Source organism: Apteryx mantelli, chromosome 1 (assembly GCF_036417845.1).
Source record: "Apteryx mantelli isolate bAptMan1 chromosome 1, bAptMan1.hap1, whole genome shotgun sequence".
NCBI lineage: Eukaryota > Metazoa > Chordata > Aves > Apterygiformes > Apterygidae > Apteryx > Apteryx mantelli.
In genome coordinates, this window is record NC_089978.1 from 18,677,000 (window position 1) to 18,698,457 (window position 21,458).

Below are 21,458 nucleotides of genomic sequence, written 5' to 3' on the forward strand. Positions count from 1 at the left end.
CTCCAGTAGTGCCACATCCCTCTTGTACTGGGGAGCCCAGCACTGGACGCAGTACTCCAGATGGGGCCTCACCAGGGCTGAGGAGAGGGGGAGGATCACCTCCCTCGACCTGCTGGCAACACTCTTCCTCACGCACCCCAGCATACCATTGGCCTTCTTGGCCACAAGGGCACATTGCTGCCTCATGCTTAACTTGGTGTCCACCAGCACTCCCAGGTCCTTCTCTGCAGAGCTGCTTTCCAGCAGGTCAACCCCCAACCTGTACTGGTGCATGGGGTTATTCCTCCCCAGGTGCAGGACCCTGCACTTGCCTTTGTTGAACTTCAGCAGGTTCCTCTCTGCCCACCTCTCCAGCCTGTCCAGGTCTCTCTGAATGGCAGCACAACCCTCTGGGGTATCCGCCACTCCTCCCAGTTTGGTATCGTCAGCAAACTTGCTGAGGGTGCACTCTGTCCCCTCATCCAGGTCATTGATGAAGAAGTTGAACAAGACTGCACCCAGTACTGACCCCTGGGGGACACCGCTAGCTACAGGCCTCCAGCTAGACTCTGCACCACTGATCACAACTCTCTGAGCTCTGCCATTCAGCCAGTTCTCAATCCACATCACTGTCCACTCATCTAACCCACACTTCCTGAGCTTACCTATGAGGATGTTATGGGAGACAGTGTCGTAAGCCTTGCTGAAGTCAAGGTAGACAACATCCACTGCTCTCCCCTCATCTACCCAGCCAGTCATTCCATCAGAGAAGGCTATCATCAGATTGGTTAGGCATGATTTCCCCTTGGTGAAGCCATGCTGACTACTCCTGATCACCTTCTTGTCCTCCACATGCTTGGAGATGGCCTCCAGCATGAGCTGCTCCATCACCTTTCCAGGGATGCAGGTGAGGCTGACTGGCCTGTAGTTCCCTGGGTCCTCCTTCTTGCCCTTTTTGAAGACTGGGGTGACATTGGCTTTCTTCCAGTCTTCAGGCACCTCTCCTCTTCTCCATGACCTTTCAAATATGATGGAGAGTGGCCTAGCAATAACATCCGCCAGCTCCCTCAGCACTCGTGAGTGCATCCCATCGATGACAGCTTCAAAAGCTGTCAAAATTATCCCCAGTATATGAAATTATTCTAAGTTCACAGGTTAGTGCTGCAGCATTAAGCCACAAGAAATTGGGTTTTTTTATGTAGAACAGGTAGGTTATAAAGTCTATCAGAAATTATTTTCTTCATTTAGGTCCAGAATTTTAATCAACTGGCACTAAGGGTAAATATATAAATGGACGAATCATAGACCCATAGAATAATTTAGTTTGAAAGGCACCTCAGGAGATCTGCAGTCCAAAGTCTTGCTCAAAACGAGATCAACACTGCTTTATCCAGTTGGGTCTTGCAAACCTCCAAGGATGGAGACTGCATAACCTCTCTGGGCAACCTGTGCTGCTGCTTGATTGTGCTTATAATGAAATGTCTTCTTTATATGGAGTCAAAACCTCCCCTGTTTCAAGTTATGATCATTGTCTCTTGTTCTCCCACCATGCACCACTGAAAAGAGCCTGGCTCCATCTCCTTGATTACCTCCATGTAGGCACTGGGGACTGCTGTCTCTGCTCCAGGTCGAACAAGCCCAGCTCCCTCAGCCTCTCCTCACTGGGCAAGTTGACCATCTTGCCAGCGCTGCACTGAATTTCCTCATTTATAAATTTCTGCCTGGTTCTGGGGTCCCACCACTGTATTCAGTAATCCAGATGGGGTCTAACAAATTCCAAGTAAAGGGGATTAATCACTTCCCTCAGTCTCTGTCTGTGCCCCTTTCATACAGCCCAAGATGCTGTTGGCCTTCCTTGCTGCCAGGGCACGCTGCTTGCCCATGTCTAGCTCACTGCCCACTGGAATCCCCAGGCCTTTTCCAAAGAGCTGCTCCCCAGGCAGCCAGTCCCCAGCCTGCATTGTTGCAAGGGGTTCATTTGCTCTACATGCAGGATTTTATATTTGTTCTTGTTGAGTTTCATGAGGTTCTCATTGATCCCTTTCTCCAGCTTGTCTAGGCCCTGTTCTCAAGCATATTACCTGCTCCCCTCCCCGTCTGGCGACATCTGCAAACTCAGTGAGAGGGCACTCAGTCTCTTCTCCCAGGTCACTGATGAAACAGGACAGATCCCAGGACAGACTCCTGTGGTAGTCCCCTTGTTACTGGTCTCCAGGCAGAGTACAACATATTTTAACTACTAGACTCTAAGACCAGCCAGCTTTTCATCCATCTAGTAGTCCACCCATCTAGATTGTAACTTCCCAACCTGCATACAAGGATGCAGTGGGAGACGTCAAAAGCCTCGTTAAAGTCAAGGTAGATGACGTCCACTGCTCTCCCTTTATCCAAACATCTAGTCGTTTTGTCTCAGAAGATCCCTACAGCCAAGGCTGACTTTATTTTTTGAAGATAAAAAGCAGTCCTATTCTCACTGAGGCCAATATCTTAAATGAGTAGAGAGTCAGACAAACACTTTGGACACCAATGTTTGAATAGGGTTGAAGGGAGTAGAAACAAATTGTAGACCACTTTTTGATACAATCTGGAAGATACAGAAGGGAAGAAAATCTGACTCATATTCTGCCAGCAAATGTACTTGCAGTGGGATAAAGGACAGCATAAAAGCACATATTGCTGGCAAACTCCATATACAAGTCTTCAAATTGGCTTTCAGAACAGACTTCTCACCAGCAATGTGATAAGAAGACAACATACAATGACCATGGATCAGTTGTCTCATGGTAAGCGTACTATACTGGTGCTGTATTTGATGTTGTAACCAAAAAAAAAAAAAAAGAGAACTGTCACTGGCACAATAAAAGTGGCACTGACTTAATCATTCCAAGAACAGTCTAAATAAGCAGACTTGTGCATCATTGCTCCCACAAATACTGACTGCCTGTATTTCCAGCTGTACATTTCTTAAAATAATATGAAAATGTCCAACTGTCCAATTTCTGCTTTCAGTGTAACGAACTTGAGCAGCACCATTGCCCTGAATGGAATTACACCCTGGAACCAGAAATGTGAAGCACTAAGATCTCTCCTCTTCAGAGGTATGGACCGGACTTTCAGAACATCTTAAAGACCTTCTCAGATTGGAGAACATCCCTGTATAAGAAACATTCCTGCATAAGAAATGCTCAGGTCCCTGTTATAGGACCTTGGTCTCTTTTTGTCAGAATCCCTCTCCTCCATTTGTGTAAAATTAAAAACAAAAGCACTGCTACCACTTAAGTCTTCAAAACTGGAACATAAGTGGCAAACAACCTTGTGCTCTCTTTTTAAACAATGTCTTAGGGGGGTTCTCATAGCCTACAGTGGAAGACATTTTCTTTTTAAGTGACATCAAGTTCCAAGTAGCAATTTCCTATACATTTATATAAGTTACTTTCATTTAAATGAGCAAATTTTCTATACCTGAGAACAGTGTGGGTGTGTATGTCTCTTGCCTGTTACGACACAACAATATGAACCTGCTTCTGCTCACTATGATCAAAAGTCTGTTCAGTTTTTCTGCCTTTTGTTCAAGTAATTACACTTGCTCCATTCTGTAAATTTTATCTGGAGTGAATGGGCTCTCAAGATGAATGTCATATTATTCACTAGTTTTAATTACTTTTTAACTTTCATTTCTGATGGCTTTATATTTTAGCATATCAGAAGCTTCAAGTCTTGGATGAAGAAATTCCATTTAAAATTTTCATTTACATAAATAGATATATGAAAAAATAAATATGGAGATTCACAGTTCTGTATAAGAAAATAAGAGAGAAAAGCAATACTGTTTGAGCAATGGTTTATAGATTTACTGCAGAGGAACAGTCACAGAATCACAGAATGGTTGAGGTTGGAAGGGACCTTTGGAAATCATCTAGTCCAACACCCCTGCTCATGCAACCCCACTCAAGCAGTCCCAAAACCTGAGCAAAACCATGCTTCGGAAAATTATTTCAGATACATAATGTAAGAAGAGTGAGATTTACATCTCCTGACAAAAAAGTGAGTATATCAGTACTAATCCAAGCAGCAGAAATTCTTAGTCAAGCTGTCAAACTTGAACAATAAGGAACACCTTTTTTTTAAGAGCTGTTACTCCTAACCTTATTTAATCAAGCCTATTCTCCATTTACATAATTTCTTCAAAGAGCTGATGATAATACTTTGCCTTTTTCAATTTTTTTTTTAAGTAAATGTTTGTATCAAGTATCTCTTGACAGTGCTAAACAAGAAATTTTGCCTCCAAGAATGCATAAGAACTCTTTGAAAGCTTGGCCTCACTGCCAAAATTAAAGACTTTCTCCAGAGCCAATGGAAACATGCTTCCTTCATCAGCTTTATCTAGTGGGTGGAAACAGAATTCTCAGCCTAAAACTGTAATAGTGCATAAAATGATGGCAGTATGGTGGGCATTGCCCATTTCCATTATGTGCTATTTTAGGCAGGAATGGTTGGCCCTGCTGTAGCGATCCCTTGCCTCCACTGTCTTGACTTCTTTGTACTCTCTGATGCAGAGCTACGAGATCTGTGCAGTACCCCTTTCCAGTTGTCCTGGTGCTCTGGCGTCCTTCTGATGATGTTCATGGGCGAAGGACAGAGCATGTTACAAGATCTGACTTTAAACAGGCTGCAATAAAAACAGAATGTAAAGGCTGACAGCACTTACTGGTATGTGGTTGGACTGACATTGATGCGACGTGGGTGACTTCCTGACTCGAACTTGCTTGCAAGAGTGACGTTGTTTCCAAAGAGACAATAACGTGGCATTCTTACACCAACGACACCAGCCAGAACTGATCCTGAGTGAATGCCTATTCTCATCTGAAAAATCATGAGATCCATGTCAATCAGTGTCTCTTGTGCTGACCAAACTAATGTCATTAGCACTTATTTACAAGCTAGTCACAGCACCCCTTTCAAAGAAATAATAAACCAAAGAAGAAACAGTGAAAGTGGAAGAAAGTAGACTCTCCTGTCCCTCTAGCTTAAACCAGATACATTTAAAAATAAGAAAGAAGATGAACATGCTTTTCACTAAAACCATTTTTGTCTGCTTCTTCGAGGCACACTTACTGGAAACAGCCACTGTCAAAACAGGAATCTTAAACAGGACAGAAAGGGATGACCAAGAATTACTGCAATGTCAGTCATTTCATTAGACAGATAGATACATTACAGAGGGATACTTTTGCAACTAGTTTTAACACAGGCTTTAAAATAAGATACACATTTTCTCAAATTGGCAGAAGGAGTATGAAGTGGAGTGAATTAATATGGTATATAGTATTTATCTTTTTCATATTTGTTTTTTTCTTCCAAATTCCTCAAGGTCCAAGGCTGCTTTTTTCACTTTGTCAGATGGAGAGACATTGCAATGGTGAAGACGCTGAAGATTAAGACACAAGGGCTTTTAAAATCATTTTGTTAAAAGAAAAAAAAAGAAAAAAAGTTGGAATAAATCCCCAGCAAACTAAAAAAGCCATGTCTATTCTAGCAACCATTCTGCTGTAACTGTCTAAGATATGGAGAGTATACTGATCTAGAAAACATGGAGTCACGATCCAAGTTTCTTTCAGGGTGAATAATCAAAAAGAGAAGATTTATTCTGCACATATTTTAACAACCAATTGTGTTTGCCAAGAAAATCAGTTTTACAAATAGGGAAATCTCTTTCCCTTGTTAACTCTGCAACATTAAAAAAAAATCAAAAGCATATAGTTATATCTTGAGAGGATACTCTTACTCATAGCAACTGGACTGCTGCAAAACATGAGATAATGTGCAGAAGATAAATAGCAGCTACTAAAACAGACATAACAAAGGGTTTGATGGGGATTCAATCAATGAGCTACTAATAAAACTCTATACCTCACCAAGTCCTTTTACTCAGTTCACAGTTATTATCCCACTATGCTTTTGTCTGTCAATCCCTATATTTTTAATAACACAATAAATACTTGCTCAAATACAAACAAAAAATTAAATGACTTATTAGCTTGCATACCAGAATACACTGCTGGCAATTAATTGTTAGCTTTTTTTTATGTTAAGACAAATGCCAGCATTTTATAGCCTTGGTAGTCATGAAGTTCTAAGAACATGTGAGGTCCTACATTATTTCACTGACTGTAGTTCTTCCCATGCATCTAAGAATTTTAACATGCAGCCAAGCACCTTTTTCATTTTGTTCCTCTTTCTTTAACACATCACAGACATGGGTATAACAGCATATCCATTATATACTACGCCCAAGCCTAATCTAACAACATATCATTCTGCATTCAGTGGGATATTACTTACACCATTTCCACAGGCACCACAAAGCCTTCAGTACTCACAATAATGCTATTAATTACAGACTAGTTTTTTTAAAAAAATCTGTGAATAAATAGCACTTTCACTTAATTATGCTATCAAACTTTTAGTACAGTTTGGAAGGCAACTACTGAAATCCTTCAAATAGTCTATGCTACTGGGCCATGAAGGGGCCACAAACTTGCTTTGGCTGCGAACAACATCTGTTCAAACTCATCATATCTACATTATTTTGGTGATATCTTGGGGCATGAAGATTTACTGATTTTGTCACAACATACATTTAAACTCTGTTGTTCATTTCCAATTAAAAGTGTTCCTGTTTTAGTAGTCCTTTCCATGTTAGTTAGGTAATGATTACTCATGTCAATACCTGCCCTCAGCAAATAATTAAGAGCAGACACAGTCTTGTTCACACAACAGCAAGTACGCTGTCAGCTTTTAGTAAATAACAAAGCAATTTTTTGCAATGTCTTGTTTTTGTGAGACGGGGGAAGGATTACTTATTTTGTACACAAGTTTAAGAGCACAGCTAGTGCTACCTATTTGTTCCACCACTGCCCTGCCTACTTATTAAAGGATCACAAACAAACCACTTACTGTGACCTCTTCTGGGGTACATTCAACCACACGTGAAGGCCAGATTGAAACTATAAGAAAAAGCACTAGCCTTGTTTTACTGTTGAAAAGGTGAGATGAGAGTATACATTAGATTGTAAGGAAGACCTGGTAGAAAAAAAAAGTATTATTTTGCAATGCATGCAATGAAAACTGAAATTGTTTGGGGGGGGGGGGTTCTACTTTAACTCCTAAAGTGCTTCCTCATACACATCCACATAGCTTTTTTTACCATTCTATGCTTCAGTGACAGAAGACTTTTATCAAGATTTTCAAATTCTTGGTTGCAAAAGTGTTAGGTTCTCTGAAAGAACTCAAACCCCACTCACACAGAAAGTGCTTTCAAGATCTTTCTCATGGTTGTCTCACTGAACAAGAAACTGGGGAGATGCCCTTTGTGGTTATGACTTTTCTGTAAGTGCCAAGGGAGCCAGCCACAGACCTTACAACGTCAAATGTTAGACTTGCTGAAAATAATAAAAGAAGATATATAGCTCTTGATATCAAATATTTTCCTTTGCCAGGTGATTGAATTTAAAGCCATGCCAACTTCTATGAAAATATTGAAGTGGGGAGCAAAAATAAATGGACAGGAAAGTAGAGGGCTTTCCTATTTATCACAGTGTGTATCCAAAGAGATAAAGAATACTCCTTGATTTGGCTGAATACATAGCATTTAGTGTTTTACCTTTTTAGAACCTGTACAAGGGTTTGTCCACCTAACTTTTGGTGCCCATGTAAAATGTTGTTGGTCATCAGGCATCAGATAATTCAGATCAACAGCACTTTCCAACAACAGCACTGCCGATCACCGAGACTGGATTAGTAATTAGCCTCAATGAAGAAAATACCATTTTCTGTAGTGCATTTGGTTTCCTTATAAGCCATGCTCCTACAATAAAAAGGTAGATGTTTTGACAAACACAGGTAAACCTACACAGCGCTACTGATGAGAGCATCAAAAACTGAATTTATCATTAGGTGCTGAGATTTAAGAAAATCATGAAAGTCAATGTATTTTTTGCTATTAAACCATATGGATAAATGCCTGATAGAAGACAAAATTACACGAAAAATGTCCCGAAAGAAAGCTCCTCCTGCTTCATTATTTTGTTCTCTACAACAAAAAGCCTGTAACGCTGATGCTATTTCCACAAAGTATTCCTGAGTGTGTCTTTTCATATCAAGAACAACCATTATATTGGTCATGTTTTGCTTTTTAGTGAACTATGTTTTTCATAACAATGTCTTTTCAGGATTTTATTTCATCTGCAACAAAATTATTTCTCCTCACTGAGTTGAAAAGTGTTGTGTAATAATTTAAGGGATTTTTTTTTTTACAAAGGAAGGAAATTTGTGATCAAATTATTAGCAACAATACATTTATTTGGGGATATCACCTTCTCATGTTAACTTTGCAGCAAAATAAAATCTGCCTAGAGAACTTGTCTTGGAACAAGAGTCATAGTTTTATACATATAGTCATAATTCCCAGGCCTTATAGTACATACAGCCCTTATGGGTGCCTTCCCAAAACAGTAACCATTTAAGATTATTAACAACACATGAAAGGGAGATTAGGCAGCAACACAAGGATGCATTATTATCATAGCTATATTTATACATTTATGTACATTATATATGTTATACATATATAGTAGACATAAAACTTTATTTTACATTTATACTTAGAATGAGCATTTTTAATAAAATACATACTCTTCCTTTGTGCTGACTGCTCCTTTACCTGCCCTTAATTATTTGGCTAATGATAAAAGGAGAGCATATAAATGAGTCCAAGGCAGGAACTGGAAAATTTAGAGGCATTATGCATATATCTGGAAAGACAGCACTTTGGAAATTATCACAGAGAAGAAAAGACAGCTGTGAAAAGTCAAAAAATACCAGACCGCCATAGTTAAAGGACAGTGAAGGGATGGACAAAGGCAGAAGACATTTCTAGGGCATAAAATTTGAGGGGACAATGGGAAAAGAAACATGACCAGGTGTGAAAAAGAGCAAGAGACTTGTAAAAGAGCTTTTAGACAAAGAGGAGAAACTTGAACTAGCTGCAATGGAACAATTTACAGTGGAGAATGATAGGGAGAAGAAAGATCAATTAATTTGATCTTTGCAGCAGCTGTGGTAAAAGCGAGGTGGAGAAAAGTTGATGTGAGTGTCAGAATGATAAAAGAAAAGAAGCCTGCAATGATGAAGACAAAAAGACAATAGAGCTCTAGCTATGCAGATAAGAAAGCAAGCTTCCAAAAATATTATAGAAAAAGTAGCAATATTTGGATATGGCCCAAGGGTAAGGCAGAGGGAGCAGAAAAGGCTAATACCAGAGTGACCATAAGGATAGTGGCTGGGTCAACAGTGACAAATAAAGAAGGTTCATAAGAAAAGATAAGGAGCACTGAAGCTATAGTCATTCTCTGACATAATTTAACGGGGAAACATGTTGTAAGTTGAGTCAATGAGAATTGATAGACAAGACTGGACTGAGGGAGAAGAGTCAAGAACAAATAGGAACAACAATGATCAACATCAATATGTTTTGCTTTTCTGAACCGAGTGAATGGAAATTTCTGCTAATGTGTTTTTTCTGAAGTACTGAATCTTAGAAGAGTCACCACCTACATCTCTTCATTGCTAAAGCATGATTTTTACTTTTTTAAAGGCAAAAGTGCTAATTTTTTTAACCTGTTGTGTACTTTCCATCATTTCCCAAAGCTCCAGTGCCTTGTTAGGCACCATACTGAAAACAGAACTTTTCATTTCTAATACAGCCTATTGCAAGAGAGTTGAAAGTAAATGCTCTACTGAAAACTCACAGCACAGCTACATTTAGGGGGCACAGATATTTTAGAAAAAGTAAATTAATGCAGTCGTATGCATGAACTAAATTTCACAGTTACTAATTGATTCCTTAATAGCTTTCTCTGTTAAGCAGTACTTTCAAAACAGGCACAACCCAGTCATTTCCTTTATGTTCAAAGCTCATGAGAGTCTTCCTCTCTTGAAATCCTGCTGAAAAATGCATTCTCTCTTGCCTCTCCTCATTTTCTCATAGAAGTACTGAAGATTTTTTTTTTACATTAAATACAAATGGAAAGACACAGAAGATTAAAAAATTCTGTTCTACAGTCCAAGAGGTATTATTTGTTTCCTTAAAAACATTATATAAAACCTCCTCATATCTAAAATTTTAACCAAAACACAGTCATTGATACACTTGGTACATTGATAACCAAGAGAACACATTAAAATCCATATTTCTTTTTAGTCAATATTGAGACATTGTATTATAAGACTTAAAATTTCTTTCTTTTCTGCTTAAAGCTCAACTCATATCTACTGTTAAGGCTTAAGCTGTAATGATTCCTAAAAGAAAAACTAACTATTTTTTACTTATTCTTCAAACTTCTTAAGTGCATGGTGCTGTACAAATGTATCTGCAGATCTCTGCTACAAGGGCTAAAAATCTCTTTCAAAAAGAACAAACCCACATATAATTCAGAAGAAGAGAAAGGAGACATCAGGGAAAACTAGGTATCTTTCATGACAGGGGAAGGCATGAAGAACTGCATGAAAAGGTGAAATTGAAGAAGAAATTCTCAGGTGAAAAGAAAAGGCTCCTTGATGACTGTATTTAAATGCAGGACAGGAAAAAGAAAAGTCTGTGGGTATCTCTTTTTGTCTGCCAGTAAAGAGTAGTCTACTGTAACATACAAACAGCCCTTCCAGTTCAAACCAAAGGTGTATGTAACCTGCCTTCTGATAAGCACAGGGCTTTTGCCATGATCATTTTCAGAATTCTCTCTCGGCAACCAGCAATTTTTAGTTCAGGAATTTCCTGAACCAAAGGAAATCCTTTTTGTAAAGGTGTTGTTCACACTTCCTCATCAAATATGGACTATGATAATATTTTATAGGAATGGAAGTGGCTGCAATCAGCAGTACACGTACACATTCTTCCCACTACACACAGAGAGAAAAGGACCTTAATAAACAGTTCTCACACTCTGAAAAGCATATTCTCATACTAGAAAAAAAAAAAAAATCTCAGATTGCCTCACAGGCTAGCTACATTCACAAGGACTCAAAATTCAGTTTCACAAAACTGCTTGCCTTACATAGACCCTGAACTGAAGAAGTAAGGGCAGACTGAGAAGTAGGCGACACAGTTTCCGAAGCAACCACAAGCAGGAGTAATCCATCAGTCAGCCAGCCTGGAGGATTTCAGGCTTGAACAGTGTGACTAACTGGCAGCTGCTCATGACTTTGTGCTGAGCTCGTAGCAGAGCTCATGGCTGATATGAGGCAGTACCTGTGTGGAAGTGTTTCCAGACACATGGAGGTCCCAAGACAGCAAAGTATTTAAATAAGTGTTCTGCTGGATCAGGACTTTAGACATTAACTTAGATAATTTTATCCGGATAATTGTAGACTACCATTTCTTAGAGGAATAAAGGACTCTTCATTTGCTGTTCTAACTTACTGAGTGACAATCTGTGTCTTGGTAAGGACCATCTCCCTTCCAGCCTTGTAGCAGTCCCATTCAGGAAGGACAAAGTCACCTCCTGTGGAGTGTGTCATGTATTAGCCCATGATGCGCTGTCAGGTCCTTTCAAACAGAAGGTGCCAAATTCTGTAAGACTTTACGTTCTCCAATATTTGTAGCAGCTTCTACAGCAGTACTCTCTCTGAATCACAACAAATTGCCTTTACACAGGAACATTTATTTGTACAATGTATTAACACAAAATAGACTCTACAAAGCTCAGACCTCTAAAACCAAGGCCAAACACTGGTGAGTCAAATGTGCCATTCTGCTCCTTCAAAGAGCTGCAGGTTGACAGGACTGACAGTTGTGCCCTGACATCTGCTTTTGTGTGGGGGTTATCTGTATTCTTAGATAGATTTATAAATCACAGAATCGCTGAGGTTGGAAGGGGCCTCTGGAGATCATCTAGTCCAATCCCCCTGCTCAAGCAGGGTCACCTAGAGCACATTGCACAGGATTGCATCCAGGAGTGTTTTGAATAGCTCCAGAGAAGGAGACTCCACAACCTCTCTGGGCAACCTGTTTCAGTGCGCTGTCACCCTCACAGTGAAAAAGTTTTTCCTCATGTTCAGATGGAAGCGTCTGTGTTTCAGTTTGTGCCCGTTGCCTCGCATCCTGTCGCTCAGCACCACTGAAAAGAGTCTGGTCCCATCCTCTCGACACCCTCCCTTCAGATACTTGTACACATTGATAAGATCTCCTCTCAGCCTTCTCTTCTCCAAGCTAAACAGGCCCAGCTCTCTCAGCCTTTCCTCATAAGAGAGATGCTCCAGTCCCCTAATCATCTTTGTAGCCCTTCGCTGGACTTGCTCCAGTAGTGCCACATCCCTCTTGTACTGGGGAGCCCAGCACTGGACGCAGTACTCCAGATGGGGCCTCACCAGGGCTGAGGAGAGGGGGAGGATCACCTCCCTCGACCTGCTGGCAACACTCTTCCTCATGCACCCCAGCATACCATTGGCCTTCTTGGCCACAAGGGCACATTGCTGCCTCATGCTTAACTTGGTGTCCACCAGCACTCCCAGGTCCTTCTCTGCAGAGCTGCTTTCCAGCAGGTCAACCCCCAACCTGTACTGGTGCATGGGGTTATTCCTCCCCAGGTGCAGGACCCTGCACTTGCCTTTGTTGAACTTCAGCAGGTTCCTCTCCGCCCACCTCTCCAGCCTGTCCAGGTCTCTCTGAATGGCAGCACAGCCCTCTGGGGTATCAGCCACTCCTCCCAGTTTGGTATCGTCAGCAAACTTGCTGAGGGTGCACTCTGTCCCCTCATCCAGGTCATTGATGAAGAAGTTGAACAAGACTGCACCCAGTACTGACCCCTGGGGGACACCGCTAGCTACAGGCCTCCAGCTAGACTCTGCACCACTGATCACAACTCTCTGAGCTCTGCCATTCAGCCAGTTCTCAATCCACATCACTGTCCACTCATCTAGCCCACACTTCCTGAGCTTACCTATGAGGATGTTATGGGAGACAGTGTCAAAAGCCTTGCTGAAGTCAAGGTAGACAACATCCACTGCTCTCCCCTCATCTACCCAGCCAGTCATTCCATCAGAGAAGGCTATCATCAGATTGGTTAGGCATGACTTCCCCTTGGTGAAGCCATGCTGACTACTCCTGATCACCTTCTTGTCCTCCACATGCTTGGAGATGGCCTCCAGCATGAGCTGCTCCATCACCTTTCCAGGGATGCAGGTGAGGCTGACTGGCCTGTAGTTCCCTGGGTCCTCCTTCTTGCCCTTTTTGAAGACCGGGGTGACACTGGCTTTCTTCCAGCCTTCAGGCACCTCTCCTCTTCTCCATGACCTTTCAAAGATGATGGAGAGTGGCTTAGCAATGACATCCGCCAGCTCGCTCAGCACTCGTGGGTGCATCCCATCAGGGCCCATGGATTTGTGGGTGTCAAGTTTGCTTAAATGATCTCTAACCCGATCCTCCTCGACCAAGGGAAAGTCTTCCTTTCTCCAGACTTTCTCTCTTGTCTCCAGGGTCTGGGGTTCCTGAGGGCTGGCCTCAGCAGTAAAGACTGAAGCAAAGAAGGCATTCAGTAACTCTGCCTTCTCTGCATCCTTTGTCACCAGGGCACCCACACCATTCAACATCACAGTGTCTTTCTGGAAAGGGACATATGACAGTACAGCTCACTACAGAATTGTTGCCAAGAAAGAGACCTGCTCAGAGAAAATTTATATCATTTTGAATTTCACAAGGTGTTTTATGGAACTAAACTACAGAGTATACTTCCCCCATGTTTGAATAGCATTTGGATAAATGAACACTTGGCCTTTTTTCTGCTGAAATTTTCCTAGATTTCTTATCCATAGATTTAGGATTATTCAACCTGCTTGAAGTAAAAGGCATAAAATTATACAAGGAGAATGAAAAATACAGTAATAAAGTAACAAAGATTTAATTCCTTGGGATCAATAAATCTATTTTAAATAGTAAGTTACTGGGTAAGGCAATGTGATTTGTGTAAAAGGCACACAATTATTATAATCAATATGATGTACACCAGCACATTGCACATGTATATCTCTGGGCTATGGTCCTGAAGTAACTTATCTAACAGTCATCTCTACTGAATGTGGACCAAGGAGCTATGAAGCACTGCTACATAAAGAAACCCCAGATGTGAAGGGTTAATAAAGTAACATAAATATTCAGTGGACAGACAGGTTTAACTTGTTTATCTCCTCCTATTATGTTCTTCAGCTATGATCTAAGTTAGCCCTGCTTTGAGTGGTGGTTGCACCAGATGACCTCCAGAGATTCCTTACAATGTATTTTGTTTTGTGATTCTATATTTCATGCCCTGTGATGAAAAATTATGCTACTGTAAGTCTTCATCAGTAGTATGGAGCATAGCTGGATGAAGTAAAAACCAATAGCTATTAAACTCATTACAAAGACTCAGACTAGTTTTAGGGGTCACTAGTTGTAGCACCAAAGGAAAACTAATACTGGGGCAGCCTTTTTCAGGCCAAAACCTTTCCTGACACAATACTTAAATTCAGTAAGGTATTGCTCAAAGTCTAGATTAGAAGAGGATGTGGGTCATCTCTAAGACATCCAACCTGAAATGTTTTGCTGTTCTCACCCTACAAGGGAAAACAACAACCCCATTCACATCAATGAGAATTTCTGGGGTTGCTGAACAGAGGAATAAGTTCCATATCTTTCTCCTAAGATGCCAAAGAAGAGACATTAATGCTAATGTGCTTCTTCGTAAGCTGCTTCTCACCAATCAGATGTTGCATTTCATTGCTGATATAGCATTTAATCAAAAACATTTCTTATTGTTTTCTTTGAATAGTAATTTTCACAGCAGGAACTTAATTACTATGTGAATCTGTGTGTTCAGGCACTTAAAAAAGAGCTAATCATTCAAATAAGCCCACAGAGCAGTGGAGAACTTTTCCCAGCCTCCTCTCCACTAACATCCAAAAAAGAAAAAAATTCATCAGAAAGTTGTTTGATCTTTAGTGTAGGAGGGCATCTTTGTCTCACAGTGCCATCATACATATGACGTACTCTGAATGGATTGAGCGATATTTTAGCAAGGATAAATGACACGTTCAAAATATTGAAGGGAACAAAAAAGCTCTATGTTAAGAAAAGGTGGGCATTGTTAGAAGGGCGGCCAAATCTGGTGCCCCAGTAGAGACAAGGCTTCTGCAGCTCCGTGCACCCAGGTCCAACCAGTACCGAAGCTGAGCATGTATTCCCAGTAGGCACACACACAAGCACATATATACAACACATACATACAAATATACATGGTCGGCCATGTAGATCAATACAGACAGACATACACAGTATTCACACAAACACAAACAGCACTAACAGCCTTATCCTCTTCCCCTCTCTGGCTGATCAGGAGGAAGATCCTGTGGGACATATATATTCACATGTACAGTGTGCATCTCTCCAGCAGCTGGCTGTAGATACACAGTCTGCCCAGTAGCTGGTGCCTGGATCCCCAGTCCCCCCAGTTGCTGGCACACGGACATGTGAGCCAGCAGCCCCACTCCAGTTACTGCTACAGACCCTATCATGTAACACACACACACACACACACACACACACACTGGATCCCTCCAGTAACTGGGCTTAGACACACGGTCCATCCAGTCACTGGATCCTTGCTCTTCCCAGGTGCCACACCCCTAGAGACACACACGCACACACAAGCAGGTCTCCCAGTAAATCTCCAGACTCTCCCCAGACCTCCAGGTCTCTCCAGCAGTTGGTCAGGACTTCCCTGGTACCTCCAGTAGCCAATTGTCCCTGTTGTCTCACTCTTAGAGACACACACACATATCTGGCTCCCAGGTCACTTCACCTGCTTGTCAGCTAGTCCACCAGTAGGACTTAGTATTCACTAGTGATCACACACTCACTTACATACTCTCACTCGCTCTTGCTGCTGGCACCACAAACACACGGGCCCTCTGACCCGTGGGCCCACTCTAATTGCTGGCACTCAGACCTCCACGCACACATGCACACAGAATAGAGTCCCACACCCAGCAAAATAGTTAGAAATCTAATTTAACAAGAAGATAGGAGAGACTGCGCTGATCAGACACAGGGCATGGCTGGACAAGTGTACTGACCTGCCTCCTGTTTGCACGCAACAGGCCCATTTTATCCCCTTTTCTCTCTATTTTCCTATGTTTGTTCCTCTCCAAATCACTGAGAGACCTCCCCTTCTCTGCCTCCAGTGCACCCTCTGAGCATCCTGTAATAAATCCTCTGCAATCCTGAAATGCTCTTCCCCTGCATCCCATAATGTGTCCATAACCCCTAGGCAGTAACCCCCCCTCAGTCTGAAAGGCACTGCAGAGAATCACTCCCATTGACTCATTGTGCTGGGTTTCACATCTTGCCCATGCAGATGATGTTCTCCCGGGACAGTCCTGGGAGAAGCCCTGCCAGGTTGTCCATTCTCTGAGTAGATAATTTGGGTTCCCCCACCTGCCCTTGCCCTTGTGCCTCTGCGCTCCTCTGTGCTTGTGGAGATGAGCCCTTGACGGGCTGAGCACCTTCCTGTGATGAGCTTGGGAGTAGCCAGGGCATGGTATTATTCAGGTTCCCCCACCTACTCTTGTCTCGCTGTGCTCCTTGAGGTATGTGCAGATGAGCTTTCTATCCCCTAACCTAAAGACACTATGTTTTTAAGCTTAAGAAGTAGTCTTCTTCAATTCTTTTGCTAATTTAGGTAGAGTTCACTTTATTTCAACCACCTGGAAGTTAGGCAGCTCATCTAAATTAGATTGCTAGACTCCTTCTAAACCTAGGAAATGAGCAACCTCAACCATGCAATTCTTCACATTCTGAAATCGGCATCTAAGAAGGTTTGGATGAATCACTCCTGAAGGTGCCTAATTCTGTCAGGGGAATAGAAAGAGACCTTCAATGGTGAGTTTAGCCTGGACACCTGCTGCTTAGAAAGCTAAAGACAGGCAGTATGACTCCATCCCTCACACTGAAGAAGTTGCAACTTTTTCATCTTCTTCTTTGTTTAAACTGAACTACACTCCTGTGCATCAATGATCAAAGAACAGAATCTGATGGACAGAATCCTGTCAGGAAACCATTCAATATGTAGAACAACCAGAAATTTCTTCAGGTATTTTAACAGAATGATCTCTAAATCTATCCTGCAACTTTTATAAATGTAGAATAGAACAAACTTTCAGTGAAAAAGTGATGTTTTGTGTTTTGATTCTAGTTTGCGCTCACAGATGCATGAATGAAATGCACATTGACCTGCATTGGGAAGAGCTGGGAAACAATCAGGAAGGACCTGCTACGTAATGGGTTTTAAATCTACAGAAACCGTTGATGAATATGAATCTTGTTTCACTATTAGATGCAATCTTTTCCAGTCTATGTTACAATAGTGATGTATCTGTATTAAGATTCTCCTCAAAAGCTTCTACACTGTTAGCTAAATTGTTGCCTTTGTCATTTAAACCTTTACCACTAAAAGGTGCGTTTATAGTTTCTGCACAAAGAAAAGACACGTTTTAAGCGGGTAGTTTCTACAGGGTCTTCCAGCCTCTTGCAGTCAGCATGAAGGCAAACACATTAAAGATAAAAAATTGATTAGGATCCCCCTCCTCCATATGGACACAGTAGACAGGACAAAAAAAACAAACATAATAAGACAGATTTTGCAAATATGCCTGTTCATAAGCTGTGAAAAGTGGAGACTAGTCCTTTCATCAGCTCTCAGTCTAACAAACATTATACCCAATTAAATATAGGCAAATACAGGAAACAAGTCAGCATATGCCCTCTTTTGTAGGGCACTTATGAAATGTGAAAACAATTGGGGTAGCATAAGAAATACTGAAAATCAGAGAACAACTGTGTGGAAAGATAAAAAGATGAGGACACCCCAAGCTGTTCATAACAAATGCTTAATGTTGCAAGCTATAAATGGCTAAAAAATTGCTTGCTTGCTTATAATGGAAGTTGTTTTATTCATAGATTTGAATAATAAATGTCCAGCATGACCACAACCTCTTTCCTATGCTTATCAAGAGGATAAATTAGCTTGTAACAGTACAGAAAGTTTCCATGAGACAGGTGTGGCCTACAGACACTCTAGATCATGTACGTTCCAATGTTAGAACATCTAACAACATTAGAACATCCTTACACACCTCACACATCTGCAAAATAAGGATAATGATGCTGTGCTCCTTCATTCATTTTTAATAACTTCAAGTTCTATAGTCCTAATGCAAGACAACATAAGAGCTAGGTGACAGTAATGATTTGTGCAAAATTTACACTTCTCTGTGTAATGTCTTCTATTCCTAAATAGAAGATGCAAATCTATAAGCAATCTCTGATGGTTATTATATTTCGAATGTGCCATGGATGGAAATGAACTACCGTTTGCTGTCTGTTTCAACTACTTCAGATAAAATGTTTAACCACACTGCAACTTTAGGAGGAATATTTAGTATGAATTTGATCACATTTCAGTGTTTCCATGACTAGAAAAACTTCAACCTTATTTTCAACATTATTTTCAAAGCAATTAGCAAATGAAGGCCTGATGATGTAAAGAATATGACAAAATCCAAACTGCTGGAGACAAGTTGTTCTCAGATGAAGGTGAATCACTTGTGGAAAGACAAGACTTCAATGCTCAGTTTAAACACTTTCCTTCCTTTTGTCCAGGGATCGCTCCCCCTTGCTCTCTCACACTCACCACTCTCTCAGAGACAGGGAACATATACATCTGTTTTTAGCATGTGCATTCTATAAAAATACACAATTATAATACAAATTCCTATTTTTACTTTGATATATTAAGCATTTTGCAAATATGAAAATTATAACATTAGAATGTTAATATGCCTAGTGAAGATCTCTGCCCATCTTCACAAGCTTTTATCAACTAATTTATTTTTATATAGCCTACAAACACACACACACACACACACACACACACACACACAAAAGCATGTTTGTATGTGTGAGAAAGACCAAAACAGAAAGTCAAAGAGAGTTTAAGTTTCAATTATTCTTTCATGTTCTTTGAAAAATCACTAGACAAATTAAACATTGATTTGGTTTTGGATGCAGTAGCAGATGATAGCATGGCATATCTATAACTTCATTGTTTGTCACTGCTGCCCAGCCAACCTTTAAGGCTACTAATTGGGTGAATTTGGCAGCTGAAGGACACAGATGCCCTGCCCTGAATTTTGCTTTACCAGCATTATCATTACTTGCTTCTTTTCCGCTGTTGCTCTTGTCTGATTTTGCTTTATTCGGAACTGGTCAACTTTTTCCCCCAAAGCCATCTCTTTCCATTCAACCTTTGTGGCTGACAACTCTTTAATATTTTAGTAACATTCCCTGCACATTTCCCCTCCCAAATGCATGTAAGATATGTTTCCTAGAAAGAATCCCTTTATTCTCCTGTGCTCTGTCTTTTCAAACCCTAGATACTCCTTATACACGTAACTGGTGTAATTGAAAAATAGGAGTAAAATATACAAATTCTTCTCCCACAAAAAGAGAAACCAACTTAACAACCCTTCTCTCTTAAATCACTAAATAAAGAAAGAACATATCTGCCTTTAAAAAATATAGATAATATATTATAAAATGAAAATGAAGAAAAGGAGCAGAAGGAACCAGAAACTGTACTGTCACCTGAAATAAAGTGTTATCCTCACAATAATCTGTTAGAAGGAAAATAAAGAAAAAAAAAGATGAGCAAAAAGTGATCTTTACATTATGGGTTTGTTAAAATGAAAGGAAATTTCTGAGACTAATATGGACCTTTCATAATATTTATTTAGTAGGTCATCTGCATAGGGTGTGCAGCCTAGACTAGTAAACAGATTACCTACTAGCTACCGATCTTACTAATACAATATAGTTTTTTTAAAATCAATAGACAGCAGAAATGACACTGGAAAGCTAAATATAGTTATGATTATCTATATGGAAAAAAAGATAGAGTTTGAAGTAATAATATTAAGAATCATTATCTTTTAGCATTAATAAACTAAGGGAAAACAGTTTGAGAGAAAGAAATCATTAGACATTTCAGGGACTGCGGTTGTGGTTTTATGAAGATTAAATCATACCAGCTTAATCATTTTTATTTGAATTTAACTTGAGCTGAAATTAAGTGGATAAATGAAACATAGTACATGAAATATGCCTAAACCTTATCTAGCTTGTACTTGTGCCTAGTAAATAAAAATGAATTATGCTGAATTTTATTTAGTGTGTTTGTTAATAATCTGCAATAAACAGGACACATTTTAAGTTAACTGATCACACAAACTGAATGCATCTAGAAACATAATCCAAACTAAAAATGCACAGTTCAAGGGAGAAAACTATGAAATTCTGTATAAGGTCTCCTGGAGGAAGACCAAAACGAATTTGAGTTAACATGCAGTCTCATCATAAAAAAGAGTGACTTAGGGCTATGAACATCATACTACACTCCAAATAGTTCCTTCCTATAGAATTTTAGTTCAATCACACCAAGAATGTTATGTTAATACATAGGTACGGTCAACAGGAGTGGTTTCTGAAATGATCAGAAATCTGTTCAGATCCTTGAAAGGATTTGTTTAAGAGGGAAGACTAAGAAACTCTAAATATTCACAGCTTGGCTAAGCATTACTCAGTAGGGAGAACATGATAACAATCTATGAATATCTACAAAGTGTTAATGCCAAAGAGGGAGATATGGCAGATGGGGGCATAACTAGAAATAATAAAATATAAATGAAGAAGTAGAAGAAGAGCATCCAGAGAAGCTTCTCAAAAGCTAGATAGACTATATTGATGTCAGCAACAGACTCCTGAGACAATTGTGTTAAGCTACCTCATATAGGTGTTTTCTTTAAGGCACTACTAAAACACTTGAAAGTGCATCACAAGCATGTTGACAGGAAGATGGACAGCATGCGTCAATAGACATACATCCTTTCTAACTCTAGCATCATACTGGTTTTAAGGACAACTAATTAGAAAGTGGTGATGCATTTGAGTGTTTCAGATGACTGCTGAAAAGTTTGTTTGCCTTAATAACAGATGGGCTAGGAGAAATAATTTTTTAAAATTCTGAAACCACTTAAAGAAACAGAATTTTGAACTTCAGTTTGAAATTAAGCCTAACTAGGTTCACATTCTCCTAAGAATTTCGCTTAAACTTAGTCCAGAAGTTTAAAAAAGGAAACTAGAACCAGGATGTAACATTTTAAAAATACTTCCAAAAGAGCTTGGAGAATCTGCTTTAACCCTGAACAAATCTTTGTAAAACAAAGTTAGTACTCCGCACCTAGTATGAGCAACAGTTAAAGTGAACAAAACTGGGACTTTTCAGGCTCTAGCTCTGGCAGTTGAAATGAGGATGACAAGAAGGCTGTGAAACCCTAGA

At 40.2% G+C, this 21,458-nt stretch overlaps 1 protein-coding gene across 1 annotated transcript in view; it reads right to left on the minus strand.

Annotated features, from left to right (window-relative positions):
• The window catches only part of GUCY1A2 (guanylate cyclase 1 soluble subunit alpha 2), a 172,402-nt gene that overhangs the window by 14,868 nt on the left and 136,076 nt on the right, over positions 1–21,458 (minus strand). Inside the window, exon 7 of the mRNA XM_067289748.1 lies at positions 4,688–4,842. Within this exon, the coding sequence (XP_067145849.1) occupies positions 4,688–4,842 (155 nt within the window). The remainder of the gene's footprint in view (positions 1–4,687; positions 4,843–21,458) is intronic.